At 45.7% G+C, this 27,631-nt stretch overlaps 1 protein-coding gene across 2 annotated transcripts in view; it reads right to left on the minus strand.

The window, feature by feature from the left end:
- Pde6a (phosphodiesterase 6A) overlaps positions 1-27,631 on the minus strand; it is a 62,923-nt gene that overhangs the window by 25,418 nt on the left and 9,874 nt on the right. For both annotated transcript variants that reach the window (XM_060377211.1, XM_021633706.2), the window contains 13 exons: positions 26,940-27,080; positions 23,605-23,679; positions 18,806-18,870; positions 14,614-14,680; positions 11,779-11,826; positions 11,131-11,280; positions 10,555-10,698; positions 7,645-7,710; positions 7,037-7,183; positions 6,056-6,163; positions 2,329-2,438; positions 299-386; positions 38-138 (listed from right to left, as the gene is read on the minus strand). In XM_060377211.1, the coding sequence (XP_060233194.1) occupies positions 38-138; positions 299-386; positions 2,329-2,438; positions 6,056-6,163; positions 7,037-7,183; positions 7,645-7,710; positions 10,555-10,698; positions 11,131-11,280; positions 11,779-11,826; positions 14,614-14,680; positions 18,806-18,870; positions 23,605-23,679; positions 26,940-27,080 (1,310 nt within the window). The remainder of the gene's footprint in view (positions 1-37; positions 139-298; positions 387-2,328; positions 2,439-6,055; positions 6,164-7,036; positions 7,184-7,644; positions 7,711-10,554; positions 10,699-11,130; positions 11,281-11,778; positions 11,827-14,613; positions 14,681-18,805; positions 18,871-23,604; positions 23,680-26,939; positions 27,081-27,631) is intronic.

Below are 27,631 nucleotides of genomic sequence, written 5' to 3' on the forward strand. Positions count from 1 at the left end.
ACTCACTGCTGATATTAAAGTGAGGAGAAATACCTACTTGAAATACAGAGCAAGGTCCGTGGCAATAATTGCAATGTCCATCATGTGGATTGCATGCTCGTGCTGGCGGCGGTTCAGGTTCTGAAAGATATTCAAGCTCTAAAGAAAAGAATTAGACAAGTTTTGAGAAGTGCTGCTGGCAGCAAAGTCACTCTTCTTCCACGAGCCACCTTAAATGATGACAGACAATGACAGCCTCAGCCCCTGGCAAGGCTGCCTGTGCTCGTGGAGGCTTCCCGTGAGATGGGGGTCACCCTACCTCATCTCTCAGCAGTGTTTTGCCAAACTCCAAATGGTGCCTTTCCAAGATGGAGGACCCATGGAGCTTGGCCAGGGGGTTCTGTGACCTAAATAGGGAAAGGGGGGAGGGAGAGAAAGGGGGGAGGGGAGAGAGAGAGAATGAATATCAACATAGAATGGCCAAGATGGAGACTAAAGACATTATAATTTAGTCCTGCCATCTCCTAATTCTATAGGCAGATGCTGAAGGGGAAGGAGCAGGGAAGGGCCTTGCACAAAATAATGAAATGGTGGAAGATGAGGAGCCAATGTCAAATGTCCTAACTTTGGCTTTACCCTTCTTCACAAGTGACTGAGAGCCTTTTGTGGGTCATGGACTCTTTGGACATTGTTATCCTGGAAAAGGGCATGTGCATGTGCAAAGCCACGCTGTTTTAGAGAGCTGTCTATCCTGGATGAACAGACACATACACACCCACCCCACAAACATACATACTCACATACACACACACACAGGAGATGGCCGAGCTTTAGGGGAAGTCACTGAATTTTCATGAGAAAGAAATGTTTGTTCTTTCTTTCTTTCTTTTTTAATTCAGTAAATATTTGTTGAACACTTACAATGCTATGACTAGTGCTCAGAGTCCCACGGTAAATGTAACATGATCCTTGCAGCAGCCTAGGCCAGTGAGAGGATGTGGGAAGCATGAATTCTGTGCTCAGACTGTCTCATATGCCATGGGCCTGATTGGCTTCTCAGTGTTCTCATGTAATATGAGTGAGCTCCTTAGTTTTTTTTTCATTGTTGTTGTTTTATTTTTAACTCAATTTGACAAAGCCAGGATTATCTGGGAAGAGGGAACCACAACTGAGAAAATGCTTCTTTTAGATTGGCCTGTAGGCAAGCCTGTGGGGGCATTTTCTTCATTAATGATTGCTGTGGAAGGGCCCAGCCACAGGGGGCTAGTGCCGTCCCTAGGCAAGTGGTCCTGGGAGATATGAGAAAAGTTGTCCTGAATGAAAGCCTGAGGAGCAAGCCAGTAAGCAGCACCCTTCCATGGCCTCAGCTTCAATTCTTGCCTCCAAGTTCCTGCCTTGAAGCTCCTGCCCCGACTTCCCTCCGTGATGGACTATAAGCTGTGGATGAATTAAACCCTTTTCTCCTCCGAGCTGATTTTTGTCATGGTATTTTTCATAGCGCCAGAAATCCAATTAAGACACTGAAGTGACACCCATGGTCTACACAGCTCAAAGCTTGGTTTCAAAGAGACCATGCTTCAAGGACAACACCTCAGAGGCCAACTGGAATATAAATCCGGTTAGAATGGGGCTGTCTTTTTTTTTTTTTTTAATGCAATGCAGCTCATAACCCTGCGTCAGGAGCATTACAAATGCAAGGATGAATGAATTTTTACAGTTATTAACATGTTGACTCAAACTAATTCCACACATAAGACAGGGAAGGAGAGAGTCAGAGTATGAAGTTTTAATGTCCGCTGCTACAATAACAAACTATCACTGACTTAGTGGTGTAAAACAATAGTGTACTCAGCTCTGGAGCTCAGATAGCTAAAGTGGGTCCCAGGGTGCTCTCCTCCTGGAGGCCCTTCAAGGGAGTGTCTGTCTCGGTATCTTTCCCATCTCCTAGACGCCACTTTTACATCCCTTGCTTCTAGGCCCTTTTGACATCTTCACAGACAGCAGATAGAATCTTATCTTTTCCTAACTTCCTGGCTCCTCCTCACCAGGAACCTTGGGACTTGCAGAAGCCCTGCACCTCAGCCTAGTTCATACCCCAAGCTTCTTGACTCAACCACAACTGAAAAGTCCCTTTTAGGATTCAGTCAACATTCCCAGGCTCCTGGACTTGGAATGACTGGGCCTAAATCCTCAATGCAAGGAAAGTGGGAGGCTACGGACAGTGGGATCCTTCCCTGGTAAGTCAGTCTAGGGATTGTGCCTATCTGGGTAATGAATCTGGTAGGGTGAGGGGAAGAGAAGAGAGACAGAAATGCGGGGAGTGGGGGATGGGTGGAAGAGCTGACTCACTTCATCTGGTAGAGGTTGTTCGTGCCCCTGTGGTCGATGTCATGACAGAAGGCAGCAGTGACCATGGCCAAGGCCTCTAGATCAGTGAAGTACCGCTTCAGCTTTCCTGTCTGGAAGGATATTAGGGGTATAAGTCATCACTGCTTAGGAGGATGGAAGCAAGGCAGAGAGAAAGGTGGACAGGGCAAGACAGGGCCCTACACTTGTAAGTGTGCTTGTTTGTTTTAGCTTTTGACACAGTGTCTCATGTATCTCCCAGGCTTGCCTCGAATTCATTTTTTTTTATTTTCGTATCTCTCTCTCTCTCTCTTTCTCTCTCCAGCCTCACCTTTCTGTCACAACACCCATATGGACAAAGGACAAGTTTTGAGAGCTGGTTCTCTCCTTCTACCATATAGTTTATGGGGCTAGAACTCATCAGGCTTAGCAGCAAGCACCTTTACCCACTAAGCATCTTGTAGGCCCTGGTCTAGAATTCGCTATAGAGCTGAAGATGACCCTGAGTTTCCGGTCCTCCTGCTTCCCTCACTCCTGAGTGCTGAAATAATAGGCACGGGCCACCATGCCCAGTTTATGCAGTGCTGGGGATGAAACCCAGGGATCCCAGCCAAATCTGACCTCATTCTGTTCCCCGCTCCAATGGGGTGGCCAATGGTTTGCTCTACTCAGGCTGTAGAGTTTCAGTACAGCCCTGAGACAGTTCCAGGTAACAGGGACACTGAGCACCCTATTCCTGTCATCCTAATTGGACCTCTGTATCTGTGCCCTGGAGGTGGAGGGGACTGCGCACGGTGATCATTAAAAACCTTGCAGCCATGATGTCATCATCAAGTCTTTGAACGTAGCCAGACCTGTAAAGCTGACTTTCCAAACCTGGTCTGCCAGTCAAGGTACACCCAGAAGGATCTTTCCCTGGAGATGCCTCGAATATTTCACTCTTGTTTGTGCTGAGGTTGAAATGAAGGTAGGGAGAACTCTGAAGAGCTGACACTGACTCTATGAAATAAGCCAAACTGCCAGACGTGCTGATGGCCACAGTCCTATGATGATGGAGACAGGAAGAGCAGCAGTTCTAGATCACCTTCCAGCTACAGAGAGAATTTAAGGACAGCCTGAGCTACATGAGACCCTGTCTCAATACACATACACACAATACACACACATGTACATACATACATATACATACACACACAAACACACACACACACACAGAGGATGGGGGTGGAACGAAAAAGACAGGGGATAAAGGAGAGAAGATGGAAGGGAAATGAAAGGAAGAAAAGCCAAATTTAAGATTGCTGTCATTGTCACTTTCTGGTGACCTGGCCTGAACTCTTAGGAATGCAGACAAATCATGTGAGCCCATCAGGGAGCTGTGGCATGAGCTATCTGGAGAAAAACTTTCAAGGAGATATGATGGGCTCTGAAATTTCTGAGTCAAAAACACTAATGCAAACAAACCAAGGCCACACAAAGACATTGTAGCAATGTTTGTCATAGTAAAAGATTAAAAAAACAACCTTCACTTCCAACAATAGGGATTTGGGTAAAGAATTTATAGCACAGAAGTTACAGTCAGCCCTCTCTGTATCTGTGGATATATGGGCTCCACATCTGTGAATCTAACCAGTTGTGGACCCAAGAGAGATTTTGAAATTGTTTTCTAGGGGACTGAGGATGTAGCTCAGTAGAGTACTTGCCTAGCATATATGAAGCCCTGGGTTCCATCCCCAGTACTGTATAAACCAAGTATAGTGTAAAAACCTTTCTAATCCCAGCACTCCGGAGGTGGAAGCAAGACAATCAGAAGTTTAAGGTCAGCCAGACGTGGGGGTGTACTCTGTAAAACCAGCACTCAGGGAGGCAGAGGCAGGCAGATCTGTAAGTTCAGCCCCAGCCTGGTCTACAAAGCAAGTCTAGGCCAATGCTACACAGAGAAACCCTGTCTCGAGAAAAAAAAAAGAAAGTTTAAGGTCGTGGCCTACATGGAGGGTTTAAAGCCAGCTTGGGCTACATGAGATCCTGTCAAAACTTATGTTTATGCCAACATGTTCTTGTTATTTTCTGAGAAATGCATTAGAATATCCATATAGTGTTTCCGTTACATGAGATATCATAAGTAACTTAGACGTGATTTAAAGTATCCAGGAGGATCCTGGTATGACGATACATGCCTGTAATCAAGGTCAAGCTGAGCTACATACCAAGACCCAATCTCATACAAGAATACACAGGGGGCATAGGTAACATGCAAATACGCCACTGTTTTATATCAGAGACGACCATACACAAAGCTTTGGTATGAGGAGGTAACCTAAAACAAGATCCCCCTCTACACACACACACACACAGATTGCAAAGGACAACTGTTTTGTGCAGCAATAAAACTATAAATGGATGAACCTTGTAGACACTATGATAAATGCAATAAGCCAGACAAAATAGAACAAATAATGACTCCACTTACAGCAGTACCTAGAGTGATCAAGTTCATATAGAGAGAAGATAGAGTGGGGTTGCCCAGGAGGTAGGAGAGAAAGGCAGTATTGTTGAATGGCTGCTGTTTGAGAAGGTGAATATTCTAGAGATGATCATGGCAACAACGGTTTAGCATTGTGAATATACTTAACACCACTGGACTGTACACCTAAAATGACCTCAACAGTAAATTTTTATGTTTCATGTAGTAGAAAATGTGCTTTGTGTGTGTGAGAGTTTATATAGCAAAAGAATCTTGGGGCTGTAGAGATGGCTCAGCAGTTAAAACACTGGCTGCTCTTCTACGAGACCTGGATTCAATTCCCAGCACCCACATGGTGGTTCACAATAGTCTAAAACTCTAGTTCCAAGGGATCTGATGCCCTCTTCTGGTCCCTTTGGGCACTGTGCACATATGGTGCACTTGCATCTGTGCAGACAAAGCGCTCAACCACAGAAAATTAAAATAAATCTTTTAAGAAATCTGATTAGCAAACCAGGTGGTGGTGGTGCGTGCCTTTAATCCCAGCACGCCTGGGAGGCGGGAGACAGGAGGCAGAGGCAGGCAGATCTCTGTGAGTTCGAGGCCAGCCTGGTCTACAAAGTGAGTCCAAGACAGCCAAGGCTATACAAAGAAACCCTGTCTCAAAAAAAGAAAGAAAGAAGGAAGGAAGGAAGGAAGGAAGGAAGGAAGGAAGGAAGGAAGGAAGGAAGGAAGGAAAGAAAGAAAGAAAGAAGGAAATTCTTCTTGGAAGGAAATTCTGATTGGCATATATAATGGAAGAACATAGAATGTATGATATACATTTTCAAATAAAACATTATAGATTATTGCATTGGTTGTAAAAATGAGTGGCATGTATTCTCTGTCTCTGTCTCTCTCTCTTTCTCTCTGTGTGTGGTACAAAAAGAAAACTTGGTAGGATTTGTACACGTCTCTGCTCTTTTTTGTTGTGTTTTGAGAGAGCCTTGTGAGGTGGCACAGGCTAAGCTGCTCTGGCCTCCTGAGTGCTGTGACTACAGGCTTGCCCCACCACGCCCGGCTTGTTCATGGACCTCTTTTTATGCCTATATTACTTTTGTAATTTTTTTTTAATTAGTGCTAGGAATTGAACCCCCTAGGCAAGTACTCTGTCACTCAGCTACATTCTCAGACAAAATTTTGCAACTCTTGAAAGTCAGTAAATAAAAATGGCCACGCCACGGCTGCCAAATGGGCCCGTCTCCCCAACCCTACAGCCCTCCGTACCACCAGCAAGGAGAACATGGTCTGCCCCACGTTGAAGCCATGCCGCCAATTGTGGTAAGTGATCCTCCTGTAGCCTTTGCTCAGGGAGTACATGAAGCGCACCAGGGCCTGCGAACACACACATGGGTGAGACAGCGCGCCCCCGCCCTCGGGAGACCCGAGGTCCTCCCACCCCATCACTGACCCAGAGACTGGGAAGTGGCCACAGAGGCAGACGCGTCAGGAAAACACCCCCCGGCTTGACAGTGGGGACGCCCACTGACAGGCCGGGAGACCATGAGCCGCCCGCACCCTCCGCGGATTGAGCTTCATCAGTGATTCCTAAATGTGCCTGGGTGCAACCGTCCTGAGAGAAAGGGCTATTTAATCCCATGGTTTTCAAGCCGGAGTGCGCTTCAGAATCACTGGAGGTCCTGATAGTGTCAGATTCCTTAGCGTTGGTCATGCACTGACGTACCTGGGCCTGTGGGGTGTGTGGGTGCGTAAAGCGAACGGCTCGTCTGACAGTGTCATGGGTTGTACTGATGTGGTCTGGAGCAACACTTTGAAAACCACTACTTTAATCAAAGTCTAGGAGGTTTTGGGCACCTCCACACGGCCTCTCCTGTGGTGCATCTTTGTAAGGAGCCCCGCAGTGAAGAAAACTGTTTCCATGACCTTAACTAATACCTCCTGCCCACACAGGAGCTTCGGGGACCCTGGTCCAGAAAAGAAGAGTCTTCTCTAAGGAGGACCCAGACAGGGCCTAGGCACATACTGTGAGCCTCAGATGCAGAGCACAAGCTCTACAGACAGAGCAGTTCTTCTAAAGCCAGGGAGGAAGGAGGAAGGGAGGAAGGGCCAATGACCTGGAATCCCAGCACCCAGGAGGTAGAGGCAGGACCATCAGCCACGAGTTCAAGGCCAAGCTGCACTGCCCGAGGGACTCTGGGCTAGACCGGGCTGCAGAATGAGGAAGGGGCGAGCGGCTCTGGACCTCACCTCCTGCGGGATGTGGAACTTTTCCACCACTCTGAGCTCGTAGTACATCTGGATGCCACATTTCACCAGCTCCAGCTCCGTGAGGGGCAGGTCGCTGAAGTGAAACTTGTTGATTTCGTATTTCTCCGCATCTGGAAGTTCTCCTTGCTGTATTGGAGTAGAGTCCAGCGATTAAGGGGGTGTGGTGGTTTGAATGCTTGTCCCATAGGGAGGAGGTGTGGAGTAAGTGTGGCCTTGTTAGAGGAAGTGTGTCATTGTGGGGGCAGATGAGGTCTTCTGTGCTCAAGTTCCACCCAGTATGCAGAACAGTGTCCTCCTGGCTGCCTTTAGATTAAGATGTAGAACTCTCAGCTCCTTCTACAGCACCATGTCTGCCTACATGTTGCCATGGCAATAATGGCTAAACCTCTGAAACTATAAGGCAGCTCCAATTAAATGCTGTCCTTTGTAAGAGTGGCCATGGTCATATTGTCTCTTCACAGCAATGAAGCCCTAACTAAGACAAGAGGCGTGGTGTGCTCCTGGAACCCTCCCTTAGGTCTGCTGAGGGAAGCCAAGCAGGGTAAGGGGATGCCTGAGTCCTATTGCGTCAGGGTTAGGCTGCTCACCAGGATCTCAGCCAGCTCCTCTTCCTCGCACTCCCACGGCTCTTTCCCATACACCTCTCTGGTTTTCTGCCAGGCCCCAAAACAGCAGAAAAAAATGCAACAGGTTATTGTCTGAAGAACCCAAGGGGACTCCCCGTCCCACTTTTGCTTTGCACCTTCCTCCAGCAGAAGCACCCACTCCGAGGCCACTGTTTAGAGTTCATTGACAAATGAGTCCTGGGGCTTTGGAGCCATGGAGACCTACCTTCAAATTTAGCCTGTCACTTTCCAGCTGTGCTACTGAATGCCCAAATCTCAATCCCTCATCTATTAAATGGCAACAATAAAAGCCTATAAAATCATCATTTGATTGTGCAGCCTTTTTTCTTTTTTTTTTTCAATGTTAGAGATGGAACCCAGGCCTTGCCCATACTAGGCAAGCACTTTAGCATTGAGTTAAGTGATTTTATTTTTGAGACAGAGTCCCACTGTGCTGGCTGTGTAGGGCTGGCTGGCTGAGATCTGCTGGCCTGGAACATTCCATCCTCCGACCTCAGCTTCCCAAGTGTTGGGATCACGGGCACATTCCATCAGGCCTGGTCCTTGTTTTTAAACAAACTATGTGAACTAGCCAAACACGGTGGGAACATATCTGTAATCCCAGCACTCAGAGGCTGTGGCAGGGGAGGGGCGGGTCATAGACGTGAAGGCAATGTAAGCTACATAGAGAAGGCCAGGCCAGCCCAGGCTATCTAGTAAAACTGTCTCTGAATGAACAAAAGTACAACTAAAATAAGTATGTAATTTATTGTCACAGTGTAGTATGAAGAAAATAACATTGTTATTCATGTTTTTGTTGGTACTCATGGCTGAGGATAGTGAGGGTTTGGCCATAGTCCTTATTAGAAACCAGGTGCTCCCTAAGCCTGCCTTCAGCAACACAGCAGCAAGGTCATCACCCATTGCCAGTCCTTCAAAAAGTTCCCACCGTCACAGACCACTCTCACTCTTTGTCTGTCTGTCTGTCTGTCTGTCTGTCTTTGTCCCCCAGTAAATTTCCTGGATGAGACCTGTTGTGAGATGTGATCTCTGCAGCATACCTTGGCCACAAAGTACTCCGCTACAAAACCCTAAGTCTTTGTTCATGCGCTGCGTGACCTGAGGCAAGGCCCTTTCCTCTCTGTGCCTATTTTCATGTGCCAGGTGGAGGAATGAGTTAATTGTTTCTGATTTCTTGTTCCAGGGTGAAATCTGTTAACTTCCAACTGGTTCATGGAGGCTATGTGTTCTTCTGGTCCACATATCCATCATTTGGCTGGGATTATGGTTATGAGGCATTTCATCAAAACTTGGCGTTTCTCCTATGAACTGACCACCAATAGATAAAAAATAATCAGATTTTCTCTGGCATCTGCTTAAGGATTGGTTAAGGACTGGTCTTTTGCTGGGGATATAGGTTAGTGGTGGAGAGCTTACCCAGCGTGCTCTGGCTTATCTGGGCATGGTTGTGCATACCTGTGATCTCAGGTAGAGGCAAGAGGACCGGAAGTTCAAGGTTGTTCTCAATTACAGACAAGACTGAGGCCAGTCTGGGCTATGTGAGATCTTATGTAAGGAAAGCAAAGCAAAGAAAAGCCTGAGGCTGGGCATGATAGAACACACATGTAACCCCAGCGCTGGAAGGCAGAGGTAGGAGACCTGGCCAGCTGGGATTACTTACGTCTGAAAAAAAAGGAGACAGAGATGAGGAAACGGAATGAGAGGCCTCTGAGAACATTGGCCTGGGATGTGTTGATATGTGAGGTGTATAGCCGAGGCCTTGGGGTCTCAGCTGGATATCATATCCCAAGCCATTTGACTAAGTCAATTTGTTTGTTGGATCTTGGTTTATTTAACACCCTCTCCACTCCCCCAGGAACAATGAACCACTGATCCTCACATATCCAGTTTCCCATTCATGATAGCACCCCTGATCCATGAGCACTCACCTGCTATTTGGACAACTGTCCTGATGGGGTGCTCACCACCTCCTGAGTCACCCAGTAAGAAAGATCACAGAGAAGTAGTTCATTTTCCTGACAAAGGTTAAGTGAGAACGCTTCTCATGCTAAGTGATTCCCTTCTCTCTGGGGCCTCAACTCCTTCATATCTGTACTAAGAAACCCTTTCCTGCTCACCTGACGGAGCGAATGCATGGAAGGCCTCAAACATATTCCTAAGTGGGAATTTGCTGTGTAAACTGTATTTTGTTTTGAGACAGGATTTTGGGCAGCCCAGGCCAGCTTCAAGCTCACTATGCCACCAAAGATGACTTTGAACTCCTCCGTCTTCCAGGTGTGTGATTACAGGTGCGCTCTGCCATGCTTAGTTTGTGCAGTACTCGGGAGCAAAGCCAGGGCTTCATGCATGCTGGGTAAGCACTCCACCACCCAGCCGCATCTCCAAATTACAAAGTGGCATAATTATGGGAAGGCATCCTGCTCTCTCAGAACCACTGCTTTGCTCCCCACGTGTGTGGGTCTTTTAAGTGAGTGATCCTATAAAAGGGAGGCTCTGTGAAATGGCCTCTGATCCACAGGTTTGCCAGATAAAGCTTCCTGCCAGAGTAATGGCTGAGACTGGTCGCTCTTGTCGCTGGTGGCAAGTCAGTCTTGATCCCAGGGGAAAGTGGGGTCTATAGTGCTATCAAGCCAAGGTCAGGCCCCAAGACAGAGGTGATTCTGCAAGAGCTATTGTTTGTTGGGCAGTCATTATTAACTACTCTCTGGTGCTCACCTGTCATCCACCCACCTTTGAGGCCTGTCACACCTCTGTGCTAGGTGGGAGAGACAGGGCTGAACCCATTCATGCCTGGTAGGCTTCACACCTGGCCTCAGACCAGCACATCAACATGGCATACTGTACCAGAAACAAGTGAAGACCACTACCCACCAAGATCGTCTGGATCTCCTCGTTATCACACTTCACGTGATATTTCACAATGTCCTGGAAGATATCCTTCCTGTTTTCAAGTTTGTTCATGGACTCGTAGGTGTCAGGATTTAAGACCGACCAGCCCAGGAACTGAGTCAAAGACTGCAAAGAAAGAATTAGAGGTGGCGGCAGCCCGGGTCCTGAGGGCAAGACTATTGAGACCTGTTTTCTTGGCTATAAAGTGGGTGAGGTGGGCAGGCTGTGATAAAATAACAGATTAAATGCATTTTAAAGTATTTATAAATAATAATGTCACAAAAGGAAGTGGAGCAAGCAGGAAGTACATAGGCTCTCTGTGCCTTCTCATTAGTTCTCGTGTGAATCTAAAACTGCTCCAAAAAGTAAAGCGTGTTGATCACATGGGGCACGTGTGTGAGGAGGGCACATGAAAAAAATGGCTCTCAAGGCTCCTTGGGATTGTGACCTCCCACCCCTCCCAGTGGTCAAGCAGCTGCACACACAGCTGTGGAAGGCCAAGCCTGAAGCTAGTGGATGCTGACCCCCACCAGTGAACGGCTGCCCAGCATCCCACACCTCCATGAGGGTCTCGTCCATGTCGTCAAAGGGCTTCCCGTCTTTGCGGTTATAAAACGTGGCCACGCCAACGATCTCTTCCTTTTTGTTGACAATTGGCATGGAAAGCACATTTTTAATCATCCATCCAGACTCATCCAGAGGCTCTTTCTACAAGAGAGTAGAAGAACTGCAGGCTTGACCACTGCCATGCTGCAAAGGTAACTGGGATTGACATGGGGCTGTGACCCAAATGGCCTGGCTCAGCTCCGAGAGAATGGAACCTGGGTCTTGTGTGGCTTTAGCTGTACAAATGCTGTAAACTCCCTATGCCGGGAGCTACGGTTCCCACTCGAGAGATGTCAGGGCTGGCGTGTACCAGCCAGGGTGTTAGATGCCAGGATCAGAAACATCCCAGACAGGGAGTAGCCCAAGCAATGGTCCTGGGGTCAGAAAATGAAGGATGGCAAGTATTCTCAAATTGAAAGGGACCTTGGAATTCACCCAATTAGCACCTTCTCCCCTTTCCTTTAACGTAACTTTGTTCAAATTTTTACTCTTCAGACTGCTTCCCAAGAAAGCAGGTGGGTCCTACTGTGTTCTAATGCTCTTTCTGAAGACAGAAAGAAAAGAGTCCTATGCCTAAGAAATCAAATAAACATGGCTTACCTGGAATGCAAAAAAGTCCTCTGCAGGGGCGTTCATTATATTGCAGATCTGCAAGCCCAGAGAGGAATAATACAGCTGGTCAGAGCTGAGCAAGAACCTGAAAACCCTGCTCACCCTTCAGAACACAAGTCCTTGCCCAAGACCCACTGTGCTCATCAGGTGGACAGATTCAAAACAGCTCAGGGTTATCAACTGATGTTACCAGATAGAAAAGGTCACCTTCTAGATTTTACTCTGTTTGTTACATTCTCCAGGTATTTCTAAAAAAAGCTAAGTGTACAGCTGTCACTATTAATAACTACATAGTATCCCATTTTGTGGCTCTTTTGTTAAGTATTTTGATGTTCAGGTGCACGCATTCCTGTGTATTTGTAAGTGCTGTTTTGTTTTTGTTTTTGCAGGGTGTGGGGTGTTCAGTCTCACTACATAGCCCTGGGTGGCCTGGAATTTGCAACCAACCTGCCTCTGCCTCCTAAAAGCTGAGGTTTAAGAAGCTACTCTAAACATCTCTGGCTCCATTACATTAGAGTCCTGTTTTATTTGTTTGGTAGGAAGGATTCTTTCCTTGGGCTATAAAGAAGATTAAGAAGCAAAGAGTGCTTCAACCTGATTCTGTATTGCTAGATTCCTCTCTTGAAGACTAGATCAATATGATCCCTCTGGAGCACTGACAATGGGGCCACTGTATGCAGCTGTGTAGTTGCACATGAGTTGGCAGCAGCCATGCTTGCCCACTGCAGAGAGAGGCTGCCTGGTTTCAGAGGTTGAACTATCCCTGTTTTGTTTTTTGTTTTGTTTTGTTTTGTTTTGTTTTTCTGAGCACTGCCCATATGTTGTAGCATCTTTCCAAGCCTCTGTACGGCCTATGTCCATCAGATGCCCTTACACCTTCCTCATTGTTGCTCTCAGCTCAGAGGGCATGCTCCCACAACTTGGCTAATCTTCTTTCAGCTCACACAGTCACCATAGCAACCATCCAGGCATTCATTCTCCTTCTTTCTCTTGAATTCTCTACCTGCTCATTGACCACCATTCCTCAGTCACCATCTTCCCGGCTTTTGCCTCCACTTTGCTAACAAATCTGTTTTTACTAGGTCTGCCAAGGACCTCATACTGTGGTGGGACCCCCCCTGCTTCTTTCTCACCAAATCACTGTGCTACATACATGTGGTTTTTCACATTGCTTCGTTGGTTATCATGGCACTGTCTCTCCTGGGTCTTCAAACATTTTTGACCTCTCTTCATTCTTCATAGAATCCTCTTCCTCCAGCTGCTCTGGAAACGCTGGCATCTCCCAGTATTGCACTGAATGCCCCGTCCCTCAGGTTTCCTGTGCTGCCTGACCCTGAGACTCCTCATCTCTATCGCTGCACTACTCTCCCCTTTGTATCAGAACTGTCTCTTCATCCACCTGCTGGACACGCCCCTGAAAAATGTCTCTACTTCTTCGTAACTGAAGGTGACTCATCATTGTATATCCTAGCCAAGATTTGCCTTCTTACTATAAACTCTGTTTGTTTGTTCCTTTGTTTGAGAGTCTTATTTAGCTCAGGCTGGACTCCTCACTATGAGGCCAAGGTTGGCCTTGAGCATCTGGTCCTCTTGCCTCCACCTCTTGGGTTCTAGGATTTCAGAAGTGGACTGCCACACCCCCACACCCGGGTTAGTGAAGTTCAATGCTCAAGCATATTGGCAAGCACTCTACCCCTGAGTGACATCCTCTGCCCCTTCTTTGAGACTGTTCTCACCTCTTCCCTGAGCTGTTCCCTTCTCAGTTCACCTCCACTAACCTGTGGATTAAAGGCCCAGCCTTCTACATGCAATCCAAGGCCCCCTAGATCGGGCTCCTTCCGTCTGATCAGACCACCTTGAAATCTGTCTTCTTGCCTCAGGCCTAATACGGGTGACACTAGGCGCACACGGTGTGTTGCTCCCAACCTCTGCAGCCAGGTCTGCATGTCATAAAGTCTGGATACGGAGGATCCCCAAAGTCTCACAGGTAACACGGGACTTTTGGTCACCAATGAGACCATGCTGAGAAGCAGTAGAAACTTTTAAGAGGTGAGTGGGCCTAGCAGGTACTCTCCTACTTGTTGGAGCATGGCCTTGAAGGGAACAGTGGAAGCCACACCTCACTTCCCTGTCTGTTTTTGGCTTCCTGGACACCCGATTACCAGGAAGCACTGCTTTGCCACAGGCCAAAACAGCACGTAGGTGTGATGTGTAGCTAACAGACATGACCCTGCTCTGGGACACAGGAGATAGCACACCATCTTTCTACCCTCGACCCTGAATGGTGGGCCTTTGTCGTTTGGGTCTAAATATGAAAAAATCCTATAGAGGGTTTTAAGTTGACAGCTTGGTCCCCAGCTGGTGGTGTTGTTTTGGGAGATGGGGCCTAGTTAGGGGAAATGGGTCACTGGAGGTGTGACTGAAAGTCATCGGAGGTCCCCGGCAGGCATTTTGTCACAGCAAGGAAAGGTCTGAGTAACCAGACAGGCATGGCAGTAGCAGCACACGGGTGCTCTGCTGTGTATGTGGGTAGGAGGGGGAGACTGGGAATGGAAATTACACCTGATGTAAGAGCTTGGTTCTTAGTATCTGGGAAGCCTGGTAGATCAGCTAGTCAGGACATTGTCCCTGACATAAGTTTTTATTGTCAGTAACACTGTATGCCTTTCCGTGTAAGAGCTATTTCTCTACATCTGCCGTTTCCCCGAAAGGTCAGGGATCTCCTCTCCTCTGTGTAAACTAGAAAAACGAGAGACTCTTGAAAGAGTCACACTTGCTGTCAGCTTGATTCACACTCTCTCCCCTCCAAGTTGTATCACTTACCAGGCCATTTTGAGCCACGTAAGTAGGGAGACCGCTTACTAGAGCCCAGTGGTCGGCAGGTGGGTTCCTGTAAAGGCCAAAGATAAAGAGTGACTTTCAAGTCAGGGGACTGGACCTCCTCTCTCTCCGCTGGCCCAGCCCCTGCTTCCACACATGGCTTCTGCCTCAACCCCAAAGGCAGGCCAGCTGTCTACTGTATGTTCAGAAATGAAAAAGGGGTCACAAGTAAAACATTTTCAAGATCGTCCATGAAGCCAAACCATCCAAATAGTCATTCCACTGATTACTCCTGATGGCGGAGCAAAGCACAGGCCCCATCTTCCCCCAAGAAGTAGAGGGGTGGGGCGTTCCTGCCGTGGACTAAGCTCGAAGCTGATAACTTCAATACTATTTCTAGGAGAGGCAACACTGCATCTCCCGAGCTTACTGTTATGTGCTGTATAGCAGCACTTCATCCAACAGTGGGCCACATAGATGTCAGAGGTCCCGTAAGATGCATGCACACAGTACTATCATAGCCTCCTCACTGTGTGTCGGTACAAACCCACCTGGCAGTGTGCTTCTCAAAATGTGTCCCCTTCCTTGAGGAGACACATGGTTTTATTACTTTTTGCTTTGTTATTGTAAAGAAAAAAAAATTTAGACTCAGAAAAATGCATAACAATCATCATCAGCTGGGCGTGGTGATGCACACTTTCAATCCCAGCACAAGGGAGGGAGAGGCAGGTGGATCTCTGTGAGTTCAAGGTCAGCCTGGTCTACAAAGCCAGTTCTAGGACAGCCAAGATTGTCTCAAAAAAACCCAACCAAACAGAAACAACAACAACAAAAATAAGTAAATAAAAAATAAAAACCAGTCATCATTAGTTATTAGACAGTAAACATTGGGCTGGAAAGCCAGCTCAAAGAATGAGAATGCTTGTTGCATGATCATGAGGACCTGAGTTCAGATCCCCAGGACCCAGGTAAGAGGGTGAGTGGGGCTGCATACATCTGTTACCATAGCACTGAGGGGTGCGAGATAGAGACAAGAGAATGAGTGGGGTTTGCTAGCCTCCAGCCTCGCTCCAGGTTCAATGACAGAGTGATAGAGAACACTCAGGGTCCCTCTCTGGTCTTAGAAGGTGCACGCGCGTGCACACACACACACACACACACACACACACACACACACACCTGAAGGTGAACATTTCAGAAATCCCACACCAGTCAAGAGCAGAGGCGTCAGCACTTTGGAAGGCCCAGACCTTCTCGAGCCCGGCCTTCTCTCCAACCCTGAAGAACCTCATTCTAGTATAACTGTATCGCTTTTCTTCAGCATTCTACCGTGTGGCTATGCTCCCCTGTCCTCTCTAACCTGACTGGCCTGTTTCCCAACTTGACTTAGGTGGGATCATCCTTTGCTTATTGTTTTGTTTGGCTGCTATTTCATGTTGTACAGTTCTCCTTCTCGCCACAGTAGCACGATTTATCTATCTCCATGTTGCTGGTCATCTCCTACCTCCGTTCCCAGTTTGAGATTAGGTGAAACAGCACTGCTGACTCAGCTCTGCATATTGTAGTGTGTGTCTCAGAAATGCTGAGTGGTAAGATGTACATATTTTTTAATTTATAAAGTAATTGTACCGATATACACACCATCCGTGATATGCTACAGTTCCCTTTGTTCCGTGTCCCTGCCAATACCCCCTGAGTTCAGACTTCTGACTTATAGCCCTCTGGTACAGTCTGAGAATGCCATCACTGTGGCCTTCCTCGAATCACTGCCTTTGTTGTATGGGTTGCCTTTGGGACTTCCTACTTATGTCTTTCTCTTACTTTGCTGTAATGTGCCTTTTTCGTTGACTTAGATATCTTTGTAGGCTTGATCTGAGGCAGTTATCTGTGCCATAAATATCTCACTTTACAGCATGACTTTTTAAAAAATACTTTATAATAAACCAGGATCCTAGGTGTGCTTGGCAATTTGATTTGGTATGAGTGATGGATAGTCCTCTCCAACAATGAATCATGGCTGGCCTGTGTGATTAGTAGAAAGTGGAGGAGATGAATGTGTTATTCATGGTTTTTTTGGTGGTAGTGTTTTTCCAGACAGGGTTTCTCTGTGTAGCCTTGGCTGTCCTAGAACTAGTTCTGTAGATCAGGCTGGCTTAAAACTCACAGAGATTCACCTGCCTCTGCCACCTGAGTGCTTAGATCACCACCACCCAGCTGAATATGTTAGTTTTCAAGACTAAACTTTTGAAATTTATGTGTATGTAAAATGAAATTTATGTGTGTGCATGTTTGTCTGTTTAAGTGTATGCCACGTGTCCAGACATCCACAGAGAACAGGTCTCTTCTTATCCAGCCAGGCCATCTTTGTTACCTAAGTAGACTGATCTGGTTGATCTATCTTCTCCCTGACAATATTAGTGAATCCTGCAAGAATCAAAACGGTGTTACCAATGTGGGGCCCTGCCCGGTGACAATGCTTGTAAGATGCTCCCAACCACATACCCAGTTAGCAGTGGAGCAGATGATGGTTATTTGAGCCTGGTGAGATGTGCCGCATTAATAAGATCCGGGAAAGGGGCTGGAAAAGATGGCTCAGTGGGCAAAGTAGTGGGTAATGGTAACCTGTCAGTCAGGTGTGACAGCAGCGGTAGGTAGAGATGGGATCCCTGGAGCAAGCGGGCAAACTCTGGGTTAGACATCAAACTCTAGCCTCTACACATCACACTCATGTACATCCACAAACATGTATGGGTGTGTACCCATACATACATGCATTAAAAACCAACAAGGAAAGCTGTGGCTGTGATAATGTAAAAGACACACAATGAGTTTAATGACTGTGAAGCTAGAGAGTAAGAAGCTAGGCATGGCAGCTCGTGCCTGTAATCCCAGTGCTTGGGAGATAGAGGCAGGAGGATGAGAAGTTGAAAGCCAGTTTCCTCTACATACCAAGAGTCAGGGCAACCTGGGCTACATGTGACCCTGTTTTCAAAAGGGGGAGAGAAGGGGGAGAAAGAAAGAAAAGAAAAGTTTAAAGGAAAATGAAAGGAAGTTAGAAAGCAACATATTTGAAGAGGAAAAGAGGGAGAGAAAAAGCAGGGAAGGGCAAAGAACCATTGCTTTAATTACTTTATTTATTTTATATGTGTGGGTGTTTTGTCTGTATGTATGTATGCCTGTGCACTGTGTGTGTGTGTGTGTGTGTGTGCGCGTGCGCGTCGTCCTTTCCATGCAAATTGGAAACTGAATCCAGGTCCTCTGGAAGAGCAGCCATTGCCCTTAAGCACTGAGCCATCTCATCATCCTAGAAGCAGTCTTTATACAAGCACAGGAAAAGAGAGCCCAGCAACAGGGGAGTGTGGGACAATTTCTCATCCTCAACTAGCAAAAGGCAGACCTGGGGACTGTTTCCCTGAGTGACAGAGGAGAATTTCAGAATTTGACCTGGTGACCAAGACTGACCAGTTATCTCTACTGTTTGGGGATTGGGGCTGTACTTCAGCTCTCTGGCTTTGTGGGGAGAGGGCAGCAGCTTTAGGTGTGGTCTCTCACAGAGCTTGATTGCAGGTTAAGGAACCTGCAATTAAGGTGAGAAATGGAGACTGTCTCCAGGTACAGTTCTGGGTGTGGCTCTTGGTACAGGGGAGATTCTGGGAGATAAGAAGACATCCAAGCCCCGACATCTAGGACACTCTGCTGACCAAACCAGCCAAAGCCTATCCCAAGGGAACTTATGACTTCTCCATTCTAAAAGAGACTTCTATAGGCACCCTCAGCATCCTGCCCTGCCCAGTTCAGAAAGGGTTCTGCCTTTTGCTTGGACCCCAGGAGTCCAAGATCTCCACAGAGTGGTTGAAAAGCCTCAAATTGAGACCATTATCTTTTCTTAGTGGGGGAGAGGGTCCTGGTCCTTGTCTCTTAACACTGGGACTCTGCCTGATACCTAAGCCAGCATGCTGTATCTTTGATCAAGTTCTTCCCCTCCGGGGACCTGGTTCCACCACTTTGTAAATCTCCGTTTTATGTTTGTTTGTGGCATTTTTTGTTTGTTTTATTTTGTTTTGTTTTGTTTTTCACTGATCTGCCTGCCTCCAACCAAGCCCTTTAGGGTTTAATCCGAGTTCATATAGCACCCACAGACTGAAGGTGTTGAAAGTATGCCGAAGTTTTGTGTGTGTCTAGAGATGAAACTTACGGGATTACTTTGATGTCTTCTTTGCCATGCAGGATGTAGTCAATGACCTTGTAAAAGTTAATTTCCTGGCAAGAGAGGAAAATTACACACTGGGTGAGGGCAGGGCTTCCACAGAAGTGTGTCATGAAACTAGACTGATTCTTTTTTTCTCCTTCCTTTTTTTTTTTTTTTTTTTTTAATAGGGAGAAGAACACACAAAATTTACCCACGCCTAAGACATGGTGCTCATACCTTGTTCTTCACTGTCATATGCCCCCTGTTTTTCAGAGGTGCCACGCTTGCTCCTAGCTCCCTCTAAGGACAAGGCTCTGCTGCCTCCCAGTGCTCACTGTTCTTAGCTGACCCTCACTAAGGGTCATAGAAGGTCATAGATCTTCATAGAACCAGCAGGCAGGTGGCTCCACTCTTGTTCTCCATGGAAAAGCCCGTTATCTTATCAGGTCCCCTGTATACCTAAGTAGGATGGGCAGCTTAGCAACCATCTCATGGATGAGAACCTCCATGTAGGAGAAGGAAGGACTACTGTACAGTGAGACAATGAGCCAGCACCAGGGCTTGGGCCATTGCTAGCTGGAGAGACCCTTCAGCTATGTGACTTAGGGAAGATGCTTAAAATGGAACTGTGGTCTCTCTCTCTCTCTCTCTCTCTCTCTCTCTCTCTCTCTCTCATCTGGGACACAGCTATTCAGATAATGACCACTATTGCCAGCCTGAAAACTAGTTGCTACTGAAACAGCTGCTTACTTGCATTATTAAGAAGCATGGACTCTATACTTGCGTGTCTCTTTCTCAGCTATTAGACCTCTTTTCATTTTTTTAAAAATTTATTTATTTTTATTTTATGTATATTGGTGCTTGCCTGCATGTATGTCTATGTGAGGGTGTCAGATCCTTGGAACACGAGTTATAGACAGTTGTGAGCTGCCATGTGGGTGCTGGGAATTGAACCCAGGGGGTCTGGAAGAGCAGTCAGTGCCCTTCTTACTGCTGAGCCATCTCTCCAACCCCTTCTTTTCATTGTGTCATGAACTGAACTACAGAAGGCTGGATAATTTGCTTGTTTGGATTGTGGGCTGTGTGCACACTTGTGCAGGCAGGTGCAGGAACCTTTGTGGATGTGGGAAAGCCGGAAGAGGGTGTTCAGTGTTCCACCACTCCCCATTTTATATGCCTTTGAGGAAGGGCGGCCCCACCGGCAAGCCCAAAGGATCCTGTTGTCATTCTACCTACCCTCCCCATCATAGCTGTATAGGAAGTAACCACCAAGCTAATTAATTGTGTGTGTGTGTGTGTGTGTTTGTGTGGTTTATTTAGAGTGGGTGTGTATAGGAAGGTAGGCATGTGTGTGTTCATTCATGTGCACATATCACAGTGAAAATGGGGAGATCAGAGAACAACTTGTAGGATTTTATTCTTTCTTCCCATGATGTGGGACTCAGGGATCAAACTCAGGGCATCAAGCTTGGTGACACGAGCCATTACGTGTTGAGCTACCCTGTTTGTCTCTTTTTTGTTTGGTTGTTTGGTTTGGTTTGGTTTGGTTTGGTTGGTTTTGGTTTGGGTTTTTTGTTTGGTTTGTTTTGTTTTGACACAAGATTTCATGTTGTCCTTTCTAGCTGGCCTCAAACTTGATATGCAGCCAAGGTTGACCTTAAGCTTCTGATCCTCCTGCCTCAACCTCCCAAATGCTAGAATTATAGGCATGCACCACCAACTGGCTTAGGAATCTAGATCTTGAATCTGACTTCCAAGGCAAAGTTACAGAGGGTTCTCACTGTCCACCTGTCAGAGAAATGGAGCTACAAAGACCTCTTGCCAAGGCCAGAGTGCATGGGGATCCTCCATTCTACAAACCTCACTCTTCTCTTAATATCTGTCACAGCAACATGAGCCTTATTGATATCCCGTCCTACCTATCATTTCAACCTTGGGGCTACCTCATCCTACCAATGTTTTGCAGTTGCAGGAGAGTTAGCAGGATGTCAAAATGTACATATTCTTTGACTCAGCATTTTCACATATGGCAGTGTATCCTACAGACATGTTCTTGAGTATCATTGCCACGACCATAAATCTCAGCCACATTACTTTAAGAAGCCTTTCAGCAAGTCCACGCCTATGCCATGAGCAAGTTATGTCAAAAACATAGATTGACATACCTATGTCCCTCTACAATGTCAGAATTTGTTAAATAGCAACAAGGTCACAACTATGTCAATTTCCTTCGCTTAAATTCACCAGTTACTACTGATTTCACTTGGCATTTGTGGCTTTTGGGGTTGTTGTTTTTTTTTTTTTTTTCTAATCTAACTTTAGGTACAAATATTAATTCTCAGATTATTTATTACACTTCACACAATTGTGTGTGTGTGTGTGTGTGTGTGTGTAAAACATGTTATAGAAGAGTTGAAGAGCTCAGTACCCATTGATCCCACAACTCATGTGCAGGATGGTCTGATAAAGAGCTGGAGAATGCTGCAGAACCCAGCATTAGATGCCACTTATTTTATGAGATCCAAGCACAGAGTTGCATCATTCATTCATTCATTTATTCACTAGTTTCATGTGTTCAGTGGACTCACAGGCCTGGTTTTTCTAATTCAATTTTGTTTTTTAGCTTTTTGAAATAGGGTCTCACTTTGTAGCTCTGGCTAGCCTGGGATTCACTATGTAGATGAGGCTGGACCTCCACATCTGCCTCTGCCTCCAGGGTGTAGGGCTCAAAGACACGTGCAGTTTGAGCTCTGCTACAGTTTTGATATATATGTTCCTTATTTAACTTGATTCACTGGGGAGGGGGTTCATACTTTCTTTGTATAAATAAGTTATCAGTCTACTTCGTGGTTGGTGCTGGGAAGATGGTGGCTGTTTACATGCCCAAATGACACCCCAAATCATCCTTCATGAGCATTTTCACTCGAAATGGAGCCCACCACTATTTTATAACAAGGATTCGCTCAGGGCAAGTCACAGCCTGAAAGGAACTATTTTCTACAACACAGAAGAACTTTGAGCAGGCCACACCTGATCGTGGTTATCTCTGGGATAGTGACTAAACAAATATTTTGCACATCTGCTCTGCACACAATGGGTTGCATCCCCATAAACCCATTGTAAGTTAAACTACTGTAAAGCACCTGGGCATAGGGGCTCATGCCTGTAAACCTAGCATCTACAGAGGCAGAGGCAGGAAGACTGTGGGTTCCAGGCCCACCGGAGCTATATAAGGAGACTCCAGTCAGCTAAGTAAGTGGCCACACCTGTGATCTCAGCTGTCAGGAGACAGGAGGCTCACTAAAAGTTTGAGGCCAGCCTGGGCTACGTGTTAAGTTCAAAACTAGCCTGGGATACAGAGTAAGACCTTGTCTTAAAAAAAGACAAGAGAAGAAAAGGTCCCCAAATATCCCAGCTGTAGCTGGGCATGGTGATGCACGCCGGTAATCCCAGCACTCTGGAAGCCAGAGGGAGGCATATCTCCGTGAGTCCAGGAAACCAAACCAACCAGCCAGCCAAACAAACCAACAAAAACCATCCCAGCTGAGCAACACAGGCTGTTGTAGAGTCCATAGGTGAGAATGTGGCCACTGCTACTGCCACCATGGCTGACAGTGGGGTGCCAAGCACAGTTGCCAGGGTACCCTTCAGAAAAGTTCCTCTCATGTCTAACAGATTCGGTGAGTGTGCTGGGTTTTTTTTGTTTTTGTTTTTGTTTTTTTTTTTCACCTGAAGCCTACGGGAAAATCAATTTGCTTTCAGGAAAAAAAAAAAAGGCAGTAAAATAGAATCAGTGTGCTTTAGGCAAATAGGGCCTTTCCTGCACACTGCAGCTGTTGTGTGGCCTTCAAAGCCACATTCATGTATGAATTCACAGACTCTGGAAAACCAAACCAGAGCCATCAAGGGCACCTTTGTTACCTTTAGCTGAACAGTGGCCACTGTGACACCAGGGTCTTTCAAAGAGCCACCAGTACTCTGGTGGCTAAATTCTGGTGTCTGGAAATATAGCAGTTTGAAGACAAGCTATGTGTACTTTGGTTTTTTGTTTTTTTTTCCCCATGACACCTAAGTTAGCCTGTACTTTTTCATACTTTAAACACACACACATGCCATTTTACTTTCTAAAGGAGATGAAATGAGAAATGGCTGTTAGAGGCCTTTAGACCTAGGATGGAGGGAGGGGCGGTTAAAGCCCAAAGCTGTATTTTTAAAATGCATTTGAATTCAGCCAATAAAGCATGAGTCATATTAGCAGGCAAAAGTGACCATGAGAAGGCATGTTTGTGATGACAGTCACCAGGGAGAGAGAGAGAGGTGTCCTGGTTTTAAATTTGTACAAATGATTTGGCCTTTCCAGATCTTAATCTCTTCAACTGTCTGTCCAATGGGAGAATGAAATTAATGAAATAAATGATGGCTGTGCCTGCTGGTACAGGTCTCTAATTCCAGCTGCCTGGGAGGCTGAAGCAAGAGAGCACTGTGAGTTTTAGGACCTCGTAGGCTAAGGGGTGAGCTCAATATATATATATATATATATATATATATATATATATATATATATATATATATATTCCTGATTATGGAATGTGGAATTCCTGCCTCATTTGTTCCTCCAGCTCCCTACGAGATTCCAGCAAGATATTAAATTTTGCAAGTGACAGGGTTAGAAAGTTGTGAAGCATTACCACATTAGGAGAAACAGCCTAAGATAGTGAAGATAAATATGCGTGATAAATTAAAGTTCTTGAGATGAGTTTGTCCAGCCATGTAGGTGAAAAAAAAAAAAACTCCAAGAAACTTACCCTTCCATCTGGAGTCCTCGGACCAGAGTAGGCTGGAGCCTCACCCATCAGAACTGGCCAGACATCAAAAAATTCCTAGGAGTAATAATAATAATATCAATAACAAGAATTACATGTTTTTAAAAAGGAAGTCTAACCTACTTGAATTCCCAGCCACTGAAGTTTGAAGGTAGAAAGATCACTGATATCTAAGCTTGATTGGAAGAACAGAATCAGAATAATCATGTTTGTTAAATATTGAAAAAACAGATACGTCTAATAGGCCAAAATATGAGTAAGGACTTAGAGGGTCCCCAGTGTTATAGGACAGGAGACCAGGAAAGGAGGTCTTGGGGCTGAGGAGATGGCTCAGTCGGTAAAAGTGCTTGCTCTGGAAGTCTGAGGAGCCAAGTTCAAATCCTTAGATCCCAGGTAAAGTAGGGCACAGTAGCACATGTTTGTAATTTCAGTGTTCTTAGAGCAAAAGGGGAAGTGGAGGCAGAAGGATTCCTGGAAGCTCTCCAGCCAGCTAGCCTGTCACATGCAATAGCAAACATAAGAGACCCTGTCTAACCAACCTGACTGAGACTGACACCCAAAGATGTCCTCTGACTCCACAGAGGGTGACATGTACACACCCCCACCCACACGTTAACACACACAAACCTTTTTTTAAAGTACGTTCTCTACGGAAAAAAAAAAAAAATCCAAGCATCTGGAGGAGACTTATTAGAGCAATGAGGCCGCAGCTGCACAACCAGGCCAGTGCCAATCAGAAAGGGGTGTCATGAAAACAGCAGAGGTGAGAAACATAAGGTCCCAAAATACATTACACGATCCCACTGTCAGCTCCAGAAATGCTGCCTTTAACTGTTAGAGTGTTGTGAAAAAAATTCAAAAGACCCTAAAAGCTATTTCATGCCATACACATGGCATGCACCTGGGCCTGACTTTGTACTTGGGCTCCTGTACTACAACACATGTCCCTCTATAACCACCGAAGGCGGGAACTGGGACTGGGGCTGTGCCTGGAGCTATTGCTCAGGGGTATGGCATTTGCTGGGCTCCATTCCCCAGCTCAGGAGTCATAATCTAAGAGACGTATTTTTATGGCAAGTTACATTTTACTCAACCACAGACAGCCCACTGATCAGGTCACACCTAAATCAGGCAAATGTGTAATTGCAGCCAATCAAGTTATTCACATACTTTATTTCATTCAACCTAGAAGAGCTGGCTGACCACGCTGCAGAGCAGAGCTCTTGATGGCTTCCTGTCTGGCCACCGCCTGATTCGTGAGTCATTCCTTACAGAACTTATTTTATCTTAAGTTTTCCTTTTTACCATGGCCAAAGACACAAGCAGAGGATAGATAATGGACAGTTGGGTGGTAGTTCGGTTGGTAGAGCTCTTGCCTAGCATAGCTAAAGCCCTGAGTTCCAACATAAAACACCAAAAGGGCTTGCCTGGAATCCCAGGGCTTAGTGGGTAGAGACAGGATGATCAGGAGTTCAAGGTCATCCATGCATAGCAAGTTCAGGACTAGCCTCTGATCCGGGAAACCTTTTCTCAAGAAAGAAAGGAAAAGGAGGGGAAAAGAGAGCCCTGAAAGAAGGCTCAGGAGAAGCTACTGGGCTACCCGGCTTTGCCTGTGGCTTCTCTGCTGGTGCTCTTTGCATGCAGGGATGCAAAGGTTGTGTAAGGTCAATGCCTCAGTCTTCAGAGAAGTCCTTCCTCCAGCTGATCACTGAACTGTTGCTAGTACTTAGGGACAAACAGTAACCCGTAGGCACTGAATTGAGGTGTGGAGATGCTACCCTCTCCTTTGTTCCTTTGAGCACTTTTATCCTGATGGTTTGCTTATGCTAATATCACCCAGAGGACCAACAAAAGGGAGTTCACAGGAAGTTCACACTCCACAACCTCTGTGCCTTCTGTGCCGCTGGGCACTTTTTTTTTTCCCTAGAGTCGTGGCAATCGAAAGAAATTCCGATCTAAGTGAAAGGGAAAGCTGGAGACCTGGAGCCCCATGCCCCATTTGCTATTTTTTGATGGTGCATTTGATATCGCATATGCACGAGAAGAATGTGATGTTTCTTCTTGATGAACAAGATGATCAAGAATTTGGCTGCTGCCAGGCCTGGCAGGTAGAGAAAAAGAAATATTCAAGCTAAAGCCCCAAAGTATGAAAGGGTAGAACACACAGGGGAAAAGTATAAAAAACATAAAACACGGTGAAAATCTCTAACATGAACCATGAAACCTAGAGCTTTCTTCACAAAAGTATGTCAGGATATTGTATACACATAAAGAAATTAAGGCACGGCATTGTAGAATAACAGAGAAATAAATCAGTGCAACCAAACAGAGATTCCAGAAACCAGCCCAAGGAAAGACAGGCTTTTCAATGGGACAGTGAAGAAATGTAGACCTTTCAAAAGGGCAGCAGGGAAGGGTGGGTCTTTTCCAGAGGAGAGAATTGGTTGGGTGGGTGTCCATGCAGAATAGTAATATTTATCTTATATTATAGTACACATTGAAAATTTTTGGTATACATAGAGCTCCATGTAAAATCTACAAAAACGAAACTTATATGAATTGACATAAGGAAATATCTCTCTGACCTTAGAAGCTGGAAAAGACTTCTTAAATGGGGCACAAAAGTCAATATCCATAAAAAAAAAAAAAAACTGACTTGATTACACTATGACTCAGATTTACATTCATCAAAATACTTTTTTTTTTTTTTTTTTTTTTTTGCTTTGAAAAAGGGTTTCTCTGTGTAGCCCTGGCTGTCCTAGAACTCACTCTGTAGACCAGACTGGGCTGGAACTCACAGAGATTTGCTTGCCTTTGCTTCCCAAGTGCTAGGATTAAAAGCATGCACCACCACGCTCCAAAAACACACCTTTAGGGGAGAGAGAGAGAGAAAGAGAGAGAGGTACAGAGTACAGAGAAAATGTTTGTGAGATAGCCCAAGACCTGGGTCCAGACTTACAAAGAACTCTCCTAAGGGCAACAGGATGGATTAGGGTAAAAGTGCTTGCAGCATGAGCCTGATGACCTGAGTTCAATGCCCAGAGCTTATGGTAGAAGATAACTGACTTCCAAAAGTTGTCCTCTGACCTCTACACCTGTGCTATGCCTGGCACTTGCCTTTAACATCAGTTCTAGAGTTAAACTCATGGCTTTGAGGCAATCATGTTACTGACTGAGCTATTTCCCTACCCCTTATGTAAATCCTTTCACAGCCATCCAGGTTCACCCAGACTGTATCCTGTTAGTTGAACTCTTGACTAGATTGTACTCAAGCACCACGTGTTTCTTGGAAAGGCCTGCCCTTGAGGTTTTCTTACCTTTTGTTTGGTCATGTCTAAGAGGCCTACAGAGTATCTGTCACAGTTAAGAAAAGCTCGGACTGTGTATAGGGCTTTGTGGAACTGTCTCTCTATATCCGTGAGCTCTTCGAAGACTTTGCTCCCAGACCACAGCAATATCTGAAGACGTTGGAAAAAGAAATAATCAGAGTTTTTGAAGTTCAAAGTAGAAGTTTCTTAGAAAATAATAACAATTCTGTGAAGTTTTCTACTTCATTCCATTTAACTCTCACAATAACCCAGAGAACAGATTCTTCCCCCCATTTTATAGGTAGAAAAACTGAGACTTGGAGAGGTGCTGTAATCAGCTGGCTTACATTGGGCACAACTCTTTCCATTTATTTTATTCTCATGTTATTAAAAAAATAGGAATTACAGGGTTTAGGAATGCAGGTCAGTAGGAGAGTGCTTGCCTTGCATGTACATATCCATCACTTCAAAAAACAAACCATAAAATAAAATAATAACAAGCAAGCCGGGAGTGGTGGTGCAAGCCTGTAATCCCAGCACTCGGGGAGGCAGAGGCAGGTGGATCTCTGTGAGTTAGAGACCAGCCTGGTCTACAAAGTGAGTCTAGGACAGCCAAGGCTACACAGAGAAACCCTGTCTTGAAAAACAAGGAGAAAGAATAATAACAAACAGTTGAACATAAGTACCCTACATATTTTAAC

Source organism: Meriones unguiculatus, chromosome 2, assembly GCF_030254825.1.
Source record: "Meriones unguiculatus strain TT.TT164.6M chromosome 2, Bangor_MerUng_6.1, whole genome shotgun sequence".
NCBI classification, from domain to species: Eukaryota; Metazoa; Chordata; class Mammalia; order Rodentia; family Muridae; genus Meriones; species Meriones unguiculatus.